The sequence below is a fragment of the Denticeps clupeoides genome, unplaced genomic scaffold, assembly GCF_900700375.1.
Source record: "Denticeps clupeoides unplaced genomic scaffold, fDenClu1.1, whole genome shotgun sequence".
NCBI classification, from domain to species: domain Eukaryota; kingdom Metazoa; phylum Chordata; class Actinopteri; order Clupeiformes; family Denticipitidae; genus Denticeps; species Denticeps clupeoides.
The window spans coordinates 389,582-399,996 of NW_021630086.1; the positions used below are offsets into that span (position 1 = coordinate 389,582).

General features: G+C 52.9%; 2 protein-coding genes across 5 annotated transcripts; one reads left to right on the forward strand and one right to left on the reverse strand.

The window, feature by feature from the left end:
• Nucleotides 1-79: 79 nt before the first annotated feature.
• Nucleotides 80-1,407, reverse strand: pym1 (PYM homolog 1, exon junction complex associated factor). Its single transcript, XM_028968543.1, is given in 4 exon segments — nucleotides 80-615; nucleotides 617-832; nucleotides 909-1,002; nucleotides 1,320-1,407. Coding segments are annotated over 4 exon segments (582 nt in total). The 5' UTR covers nucleotides 1,351-1,407; the 3' UTR covers nucleotides 80-374.
• A 42-nt stretch (nucleotides 1,408-1,449) lies between these two features.
• spats2 (spermatogenesis associated serine rich 2) lies at nucleotides 1,450-8,970 on the forward strand. 4 transcript variants are annotated; one of them, XM_028968538.1, is made up of 14 exons: nucleotides 1,450-1,577; nucleotides 1,736-1,871; nucleotides 3,523-3,609; nucleotides 4,880-4,959; nucleotides 5,141-5,249; nucleotides 5,493-5,542; nucleotides 5,792-6,014; nucleotides 6,123-6,275; nucleotides 6,366-6,501; nucleotides 6,664-6,722; nucleotides 6,841-6,950; nucleotides 7,064-7,166; nucleotides 7,246-7,391; nucleotides 7,469-8,970. In XM_028968538.1, exons 3-14 carry the CDS (start codon nucleotides 3,585-3,587, stop codon nucleotides 7,697-7,699), a joined length of 1,425 nt encoding a protein of 474 aa, XP_028824371.1. In that variant the 5' UTR covers nucleotides 1,450-1,577; nucleotides 1,736-1,871; nucleotides 3,523-3,584; the 3' UTR covers nucleotides 7,700-8,970. The 4 variants fall into 4 exon arrangements, with proteins under 4 accessions (XP_028824371.1, XP_028824374.1, XP_028824372.1 ...); XM_028968539.1 differs by having other exon boundaries at nucleotides 1,465-1,486; XM_028968541.1 differs by lacking the exon at nucleotides 1,736-1,871 and having other exon boundaries at nucleotides 1,463-1,486.
• Nucleotides 8,971-10,415: the final 1,445 nt, after the last annotated feature.

Here is a 10,415-nt window from a genome sequence, read left to right on the forward strand (position 1 = left end):
ACACACACACACACACGCATCTCATGTGGGTTTAGGAGAAACGTGAAATAAGCAGGAAACACATGCAAGAGGAAGCATCTACATGACATGATCTCTTTATTTCTCTACAGTGCTTCATCCATCCATCCATCTACTTGAGCCATGATTGATGACTACAGTTCAGTAAGAAAGTGAAACGATGACTGGATCTTCTCAGATAGAAGGGACCTGGACACACGTCTACAAACACTGAGGTTAAAAAAGGGGAAAGAGGGTCGTCCTTTTTTCACACCCCTTCTGACTCGGGTCCAGCGTTGTAAACATCTGTGCAGCAGACCGAGGAGAGAAGGGCCACCGAATGAATGTTTTATTGTCCGAGCGGCGAGGGAGGGGCCTCACGAGGCCTCCAGCTGCTGCAGCTCCAGCCGCAGCGCCGCGGCCCGGCCCAGTTTATCACGCTGCTCCTGGCTGGGGTTCTGGATCTCGCCCGCGTCCACCTTCTGCTGCAGCTCCTCCACCTGCCGCAGCTTCTTCTTCAGGCCCTTCACCTTCTTGGCCTTCTCCCCCCCGGCGGCCGCGTCCTCGCCGATGCTCAGCTGGCACGCGGCGTCCCGGAGAGCCGCCATGTCCGTCGGCCCTCTCCGGTTCCTCCGACTCGGCCGGATCCTGCTGCGCCTGCTGCTGCTTGCGCTTCTCTCTGCGCTTCATGTTGCGCCTGGCTGATTTGGAAAGTCCCCCCGCGTCCGCGTCCCCCTGTCCCGCCGCCGCCGGCTGCTTGGCCGCGTCCTCGGGGCTCATCCCAGGAGGAAGGTCTGGCTTGCTTTTGAAGAACTTGACGTACTTGTTCTCGTACCTGCAGGAGGGACAGGTTATTGTTTGACGGCCGGCGTGTTATAGTGCAGCATGTCCACGGGACGCTGGGAACTCACACTGGCACCTCCTCCTGGGGCACGTAGCCCTCCTTCACCCGCCGGGGCTTCCTCCAGGTGCCGTCGGGGCGCTGGGTGGCAGCGATGTATTTCCCTGCGGCACAAAACGTACAGAAAGTCAGCCTGAGATCTTTCACCCCTTCACGTTTACCCCGTTCATTCCACCCTGACCCCGCACATTCATCCCTTTAAAGCCCCGTGGATGCAGACTTGATCCAGCGACTTGCACTGGGATCCGAGTTTGGATGAAGTGTTTGTAGCTGATGCTAGTGTTAGCCTGGCGGCGACTACGGCGGTAAAGGTCCGCCAGAAGGCGGCCTCCGCGGGACTCTGGTCGGCCCCGTCATCCCACGGTTCTCCGCCCGCCGCGGAGAGACGCGGGGGACGCGGGGCGCCGGGCTGCGGCCTTACCGGACTCATCTGTCACATAGGCGGTCGCCATGATGGGAAGTGTCGGCGCGTCTGCTCGCTCGCCAGTTCTCGCGAGAAAAGCGCGGCGTGTCGTCAGATCTCGCGAGAGGAGCGCGGCGTGTCGTCAGATCTCGCGAGAGGAGCGGTCGAAAGGAGCCCGCGTCCGGGTGAGAATCTAGCGTGTGTCGTGCGGCATGTAGATAAATTCCGATGGATCGTGACGTACGTTTGCCCGTAAGAGGACAGTTTTGGCCGCAGGTTAGTAAAAAAGCAGCAGTGGGAGGGACCGTCGGGGTTAAGCGTCTTGTTCAGGTCGCGACAGAAGTTAGTGGGGCTCGAACCTGGGATCCCACGTATCAACCAGCGCCGCTCCGGCGTTTATTCCGTATTTTACCCCGAATCTCGTTTCATTCCAGCCGTTATAAGAGGGCCGGTGCCGGTGTACGTGTCAGCGGGAGGGGAGCGGATCCGGCGGCTCGGAAGTGACGCGGACCGGCGCGATACGAGACGGAGACCGACACCTCAGCAGCTCGGCAGGCGGACTCGGGCTCGGTAAGACGGGGGACCGGATTTCACCAACTTCACTACCTTTTATAAAAACGGGAGCTCGTCTCTCGGGCTACGCTGGTTAGCGTTAGCAGCGCAGCGACCCGGGCTCCGTCTCTCCCCGTCTCTCCCTCCGTCTCTCCCCGGTACCCGCGGTTCGCCCCGCAGCGGCGGTTTATTATTGATGTAAAAAAGCCGTCTTTCCTGACGTTACTGTAGTCGCCGGTCTCCCGGTACACCGTCCCTGCTCGCCCTGCTAATGCTAGCCCGGCTAGCCCGTTGCTAAGAGACTGCTGCCACATAATCACGCGCCGCTGACCGGGCAGCTAACGCGGCTAAAGCTAAAGCTCTTCTAGAAGGTCGCTGGGTTCTCCTCACTGCTCATCTAACGGTCCACAAGGAGCTGCTTCTCTGGTTCTGCGTGACCTGCTGGCCTAGACTGGCTTCTCTGTGTAGATGGAATGAGGAGGTTCTTCTCTGGTTCTGCGTGGCCTGCTGGTGTTGGGCTTGGTTCTCTGTGTGTAGATGGAATGAGGAGGTTCTTCTCTGGTTCTGCGTGGCCTGCTGGTGTTGGGCTTGGTTCTCTGTGTGTAGATGGAATGAGGTGGTATTTTTTCTGGTTCTGCATGGCCTGCTGGTTTTTCTGTGTGTAGATGGAATGAGGAGGTTCTTCTCTGGTTCTGCGTGGCCTGCTGGGGTTGGGCTAGGTTCTCTGTGTGTAGATGGAATGAGGTGGGGTTTTTTTTTCTGGTTCTGCATGGCCTGCTGGTTTTTCTGTGTGTAGATGGAATGAGGAGGTTCCTCACTGGTTCTGCGTAGCCGGATGGTCTAGACTGGGTTTTCTTTGTGTAGATGGAATGTAGGCAGGATGAGGCGGTTCTTCTCTGGTTCTGCATGACCTGCTGGTCTAGACTGGGTTCTCTCTGTGTGTATATTGAATGAAGGGGTTGAGGTTCTTCTCTGGTTGTGCATGGCCTGCTGGTGTAGACCATCTTCTCTGTGTGTAGATGGCATGTAGGAGGGATGAGGAGGTTGTTCTCTGGTTCTGCATGGCCTGCTGGTTTTTCTGTGTGTAGATGGAATGAGGAGGTTGTTCTCTGGTTCTGCGTGGCCTGCTGGTCTAGACTGGGTTCTCTGTGTGTAAATTGAATCCAGGTGGTGAGGTTCTTCTCTGGTTCTGCGTGGCCTGCTGCTGTTGAATTTGTACCCCTCCTCTTTGGTAAACAGCTGGAACGTCTTCCTGTTGGGACGAAGCTGTGGAGCTGTGTTTCGTGCGTCAGCTGCTCTCCGGCTGTGCGTTCTTGACGGTTCCAGGGGTGTGGTCTTGGTGGTGCTGGCGGTGCGAGAAATTCAACAGGATTCATGGCAGCAAGTTTCGAGTCTCAGGAAACGAAAGCCACTTGCTAGAAAGTGTGTGTGTAAACACAGCTGTACTTTGTGCCGGTGTACTCTGTGGGCGGGGCTCTGTACCGGTGTTTGGTGCTGTACGAGTGTCTACATACCCGTGTGGGACCGTCCTGGCCCGACCCGGATCCTGCGCCTCCTCCGGCTGTCATCTGAGCCTGTGTTGGGGGGGCTGGGGGGATGAGCTCATAGGAACAGCTGAAGAAGTGGAATTCCCTCGTCTGCTGACGTGTTGCTTCTTTGTTCTGTCCAGTTCTACAGGCGACTACGAGGAGCGGCGCTTCACTCGGATCCAGCGGGGTGTGGAGGTCCAGAATGGCCAAGAAGAACAGCCAGAAAGGTACGGCCCTGCGCGGGGAGACCCCGTTCTCAGCTGGTTGGCAGGTCATGTGACCGGACATGAGCACCTGTTGTGCTGTGGTGGATTTATAATTGTTCCGTCCCCTCTCCCAAGTCAGGGTTCTAGAGTACATCCAATTTTCCCCCTTCGGGGATAAAAAATTCCCATATTAGGAACATTACAAGATGAAGGGCGGTGGTCCCGATGTTCCTGTACGTAGTAGCCACTGATTAGAGCTTTAACCGGGTGTTGAAGGTGGACCCGAGCCCGCCAGATACGAGTCGTTCTGTCCGTTTAAGAACCAACACGTTCTAAGTAAGTTTGCGTTCTTGTAGAATTGTGCTTCAGATGAACAACTTTGCTAAACAGGTCGTTTCTTAATAATTTACAATCAATATTGCCTGTATGCACCGCGATTTAAAAAGAAAGTCTATGTGGAGCCCTGCAGGTCTGCAGCCGTGTGTGTGTGTGTGTGTGTGTGTGTGTGTGTGTGTGTGTGTGTGTGTGTGTGTGTGTGTGTGTGAGATGTCCAGGCTGCCTGTTGGTCTCCGTCTGATGATGGGTGAAGTGTGTGTGTGTGTGTGTGTGATGCCCATGCTGCCTGTTGGTCTCCGTCTGATGATGGGTGGTGTGTGTGTGTGTGTGTGTGTGTGTGAGATGTCCAGGCTGCCTGTTGGTCTCCGTCTGATGATGGGTGGTGTGTGTGTGTGTGTGTGTGTGATGCTTGGCGGGAGTCTCTGGGTCCATTTTCCCTCCTTATCTCTCTAACAGACTGGACTCAAAGTCCAGAGAAGTTTGGGATTATGGGAAATGGCAGGTGACGCCGGTGCTATAATCTCACCGGTTAATGATTATTAGCGTCCCCGCAGAGTGACGTCCGCGCAGCTGTCCTGCGTCACGCTTTTTTTGTTCTTCTGTTTGGGTATTGCTGACTGGCCACATTCCTGTCTGCAGCAGGAACCGCGCTGCGCACAAGTCATGTGACCTGAACCTGAGGACGGGAACGGGACGGGGACAGGAATGTTAAACGCATTACGGCTGCTGCGGTCTGGAATAGTTTATCTGCGTATCAGACGGTTCACGTCTCCTCCGGGTCTGAGCTCCTCTCAAGATCTGTCTCACTCTGCAGGAAGTGAGAAGGTTGAATAGTGCGTCGTGGCTTCCTCCTCCTCCTCCTCACCCTTCTTTATTTCTTTTGGCTCCCTGACCTCCATTTCTGCAGTGGCATTGTTAACTCTCTCTCCGTGTGTGTGTGTGTGTGTGTTTACAGACACGTCAGGGGTGGTATTTGACACTCACTCCAAGATGGTGATGTCACAAGGAGGGACATTTGAGCGCATGAAGGAGAAGGTACGGAGTTCGTCTTTTAATCAGATTTTATTGACAGTCCCTGACGCGAGTGTGACCGCAGGACGTGTGCAGAACCGGAGTAGAACGTTCACCAGGCTCGGCCTGTTTCTTGTTGAGGATTTATGGCTCCAGCGTTCGTCCTCGGTCACATGTTCCTCTGTTCCCTCCGCGTGTTCTGCAGATAAAGGCCGTGCGTGCCGTGGTTCCCAACAAAAGCAACAACGAGATTGCGCTGGTGCTGCAGCACTTTGAGAACTGCGTGGACCGCGCTGTTCAGGCGTTTGTAGAAGGTGACGCTGGACCTCCTCTTCTCCCGCTGCTTCCAACCATCACCAACATGACTGTAATATTCAACATTTTATTGCAGGATATGAACAGATTATATTAATAAGAATAATAACTACACAGCTGCTGGGAATAATAATCAGAACCAAGCAGTAACACACACACACACACACACACCTGTAGGGTACGTACGTACGTGTTCCCGGCGGGAGTTCAGGTGGTGACGCTTTAATGTGTGTGTGTTACAGGCAGCGCTGTGGAGATCCTGAAAGAGTGGAATGTAACTGGCAAAAAGAAGGTATGAATACACACACACACACACACACACACCCCAGTAGCACGTTCTACTGTTGCCTGGCAACTGTTTACAACACATACCTGTTAGTGTGACGTGTGGGAAGCGGTGAATAATCAGCGTTTGGGCGGTGTGGGTTATTACTGAGGAAGATGATGCTGGGAGCCACGCCCCACATACCTAACGTTGCAGAACGTGCACCGTTGACGCACGAGTGAAGTGAACGTGGCCTTCGGTCTGTACTTCTATCAGTCCAAAAAGAAAAAGAAGCCCAAGCCCCAGCCTGAGCCAGAACCCGCCCCCTCCGCCCTGCCACCCGACGGTGCCCAGACGCACAACGGTTTCCATGCCAACGGGTCCGTGGTGGCCGACGGCGAGTCTCTGGACTCTCTGAGTGAACAGCTGGACTCTGCTTCTCTCGACGCTGAGCTGGACTCTGCAGGCCTGACCTCCCCGGACCTGCTGGACCTGACTGGTGAGAAGGTGTATTTTGAGGGGTTCACTGCAGTGGGCGTGCTGGCTCTGGGGTTCTGGGGTACCAAACATTCTGGAATGACATGCTTCCTGCGTTTTCAATTTGCAGTCCCCGAGGCAGCTCCGCCCCCTGTAAGCAGCGGTCACCAGGGTTCCCGCGGTAACAAGTTTCGACCCAGGCCGGCCTCCCAGCATGCACCTGTCACATCCTCTTCAAACCCCAGCGACGGCCAGACCGGAGCGCCTGGGGTCAGGAAAGTCGGTGAGACGCTAGGCGGGGACCGCAGGCCGTGTTGAAGGTTCTCGCTCGTCCCTCCATTCGTCCGGTGAAGCTTCTTCTGTGTGTTTGTAGCGCCCAACATCGACCGCTCTTTGAAGGACCTGCAGAGATGTACGGCGTCTCTGACTCGGTACCGCGTTCTGGTGAAGGATGAGATGGATTCCTCCATTAAGAGGATGAAGCAGACGTTCGCGGAGCTTCAGAGCTGGTAACGCACGTCGACATCACATGACCACACACACTGAAGATCGATGAACAGTACAACACGCCCACCTACCCCCATGTAACACACATCTCATGCAAAGCATGCTGGTCCGGTTCATGTCAGGCTGGTTCCTCTAACGTCTTCGTCTCTCTTCTCTCTCTGAAGTCTGATGGACCGAGAGGTGGCTCTTCTGGCGGAGATGGACAAAGTGAAAGCTGAAGCCAGTGAGTGTGGCTTGTTTTGTATTTGTGTGTGTGTGTGTGTGTGTGTGTGTGTGTGTGTGTGTGTGTGTGTGTGTGTGTGTGTGTGTGTGTGTGTAATTGTCCTCTTGTGGTGGTTCAGTGGACATTCTGGATGGGAGGCAAAAGCGAGCAGAAGAACTGAAGCGTTTGACTGACCGGTCAGCCACCATGTCTGATGATCAGCTGACGGAGCTACGAGCCGACATCAAGGTACACACACACACACACACACACACACACACACACACACACACACACACACTTCACACTCTGCATTTCCTGTGCTGAGTCAATTCCACTCTCAACGTGTGTTTGCGCTGCAGCACTTTGTGAGTGAGAGGAAATATGATGAAGATCTGGGCAAAGCCGTGAAGTTCACCTACGACCTGGAGCCCCTCAAGGCCAGTATTGGCGCCTTTGGACAAGGTCTGTGCCGTGTGCTGAGTAGGTCTCTCACACAACCCACCCCAGAACCTGTTTTGACGTGTGTGTGTGTGTGTTTCAGTGTACCATCCTCAGACTGGTTACTCCAGCCGCTCTCGCTGTAGCTCCTCTTCCTCTTCCTTCGTTGGCCAAGCTGTTCAGACCCCACCTGTGACGCAGCCTCAGGCCACACCCTCTTCTGGACGCCCTGCACAGTCACACCCACAGGTCAGCTGACCTTAACCTGTTCGGACCAGCAGCCGCCTGTTCACAGTATTGAGTATTAACAGGTTCTGTCTTCTCAGGGTTACCAAGGCAACAGGCGCGGGGGTCAGAGGTACAACAGCTCCTACCACGACAGGAATCCTGGCCGTGGCGGCTATCGTTACCACAGCGACCGGTATCATGGTGACCGATACCATGGCGATGGCACCAACACTAGGGCTCCAACCCAGCCTTCCTCATCCTCAAGTCGACCAGATCGCCCCGCCCACAACGGCCTTCCTCAGAGGCCACCCCGAACCCACTGCCCCTGACGCTCATGCCCCGCCCTCATTCACCCTCAACCACACCCCCTCAACCCTTTACCCAGGCCTTAACTCCACACGCACTCACGCCCTGACATCACGTGTGTGTGTGCATGTGAGAATGAATGCAGGCATCATTGCTTGGAATGTTTGGCCACTCCTTCCCTTTAACCCCTCCCCCTTCCTTGCCAGTCTCCACCCACTCTCCATGAAGAATGAAACTCAAGTTTACATGTGTTTTGTGAGCTGAGCTGTAGTGCCACCTGTTCGATCTTCTTACCACGCCCTATCCAGAGGAGCCCCGCCCACTCCTCCCGCCTCCCTCTCCTTCTAGCCTCTGTAGTTTATTGATTTCTTTCCCCTCAGTGTTATTATTTTTTTTGTGTGCATTAATTTCACACAGAGACCAATAGTGATTTATATCATTTAGATTAGTTCTATATAAGGGCAACTTCACTTCTCATGTAAGCTTTAATTTGATATTATTCTTTTTATATAAAATGCATTGCTATGTTTCCATACCCGTTTGGTTGAGTAGCGATTCGCCGCGGTTGTAGGTTAATCAGTGCTGCATGTTTTCCCCTGTCCAACCCTAACCAAAGGCCACACACACACACCTAAATACACACTTCATCTTCTCGACAACAACTGACCACACTGCTGTGGGAGGAGACCGCCCTGATTTGACTTCAAACTACATGTGGGGATGCTGCCTTTTCTCCCTGTGAGGGCGTGGTCTCCTGTCTGCCTCCCGCCCATCTTCCTTCCTCTGCTTCCATCCTGGTCAGGTTTCTGTTGAGGTGCTAAATCCAAACCCCAGCCAGATCCCTCACACCTGCTGCATCCAACCCTACCGCCGCGCTCGGTCCCAGGCCCGCCTGACCATGTGACACTTTCCAGAGGTTATGCGTGGTGTCACATCCCTGTAAAATGTCGCCAAAGAGAATGGAGTCATTCTGCCTCATCTCTGCTCTGCTGCAGAAACATCTCAGCAGTTGCATCATGTTCCAGGATCTGTGTGTGTGTGTGTGTGTGTGTGTGTGTGCGCGCCTCTTCCTTTTTTCTCTCTGAGACAACTGTGAACTCAAGTGCCTTCTGTCGTCTCCTCACTCACATCCTTGCTGCTCCCGCCTGCTCAGAATATGGACCAAAGACATTACCTGCCCCTGATCTGGCCACGCCCCCTCCCCACCCTCCTTTACTCTCATTGGCTCCAGTAAAGCAGCACTTGGATTGTCCCCACCCCTACACTGATTGGCTCACACCTCACTTACAATGAATAAAAATTGTTAGCAAATGCAGTGCAGAGATTTTTTTGTGTTGTGTGTGTGTGTGTGTCCAACCACTTATTTCAACGTGCATGTTTATGTGATAAGTATTCCAAACGTAGGATTTTAAGTTGGATTTATGAGGGTCAGTTGGAACATCAACGCTTGGTTGAGGTAATAATAAAAAAGAATTTATTCGTCTAGTGCCCGGATGGTCTGCATTAAACGAAGTAAAAGTTCTTGATGTTTGTCTTTAAAAGATCAGCAGCAGATCCTTCGACTCTCGCACAAAACAGCAACAACATTTATTTCTTAAAAAAGAAAACAGCAGTAAAATACCACAGAACAGCCAATGAAATCCAGGAATTCTTTATTTTGTTGTGCTACTTCGAGCAGAGTAAGAAACTCACAAGGCATCACGCTCTCTCTCTCCAAATAGGCCAAATCCTTTTATGAAATAGTCTGTGCCACGTATCAAATCTCTTCTTCCACAAGTCTGAGTCATTTCTAACGACACCAAATCATTCACCAAATCGGCTAATTCGCATTTACCTGCTGCCTGCGGGAAGAGCAACTTCACCTTTTAAATTTGCAATTGTTTTATTTTAATAAAAGAAGGTCTAAGACAAAGCTCTTCCATTTCTTGTGAGTAAATCTACACTAGCAATGAAATTTACATCACCGTAAATTCCTAAAAGCCACCTAAAATGTAGCCATTTTTACACTTGGCAGCGTGCATTATTCTGCTTCGAGAGGAATCCATGGAATGCTGCCTTCAGTAAGAGGACTTGGACATAAACAGCCACCGTCCCCTGTCATGGTGCCCACTGAGGTCCCCTTGATGAAGGTACCGTCCCCACACACTGCTCTTGTCATGGTGCCCACTGCTCACCAAGGGTGATGGTTAAATACAGAGGACACGTTTCACCGTGTGCTGTGCTGCAGTGTTTCACATGTGACAGTCACTTCACTTTATTATTTTAACAAACAGGCATCACCTGTCATTTTGTTATGGATGATTGTCTAGATCCTGAAAAAAGTTAAAGTTGGGTTAACATGAGAAGCTGCATCTTGCTGCATGCATGAAACATCACGTCCAGCTATTCAACCCTGGATCTGAAGGCACTAAACACACACACATGAGTTGTCATCAGCTGTCATTGCTCATCTGTGATGAAGGTGGGTTCCACAGGGAAACTGGAGCCTGAAGGACTGCAGTTCTCTCTCCTTCCACAGGGTGGCAGGGTTCACAAACCTCAGGATCAGAGGAGAACCTCTAGCTGCTGGACATGTGACATTCCTCTGAATATCATTAGATGTCTGTCAGGGGTCACATGTCCATGAGTGGCAGTGGTGGCCTAGTGGGTAAGGAAGTGGACCTGTATTCGGTGCCGTCCCCACACACTCCCCCCCGGGGGCCTGTCACGGTGCCCACTGTTCAACAACGTTGATGGTTA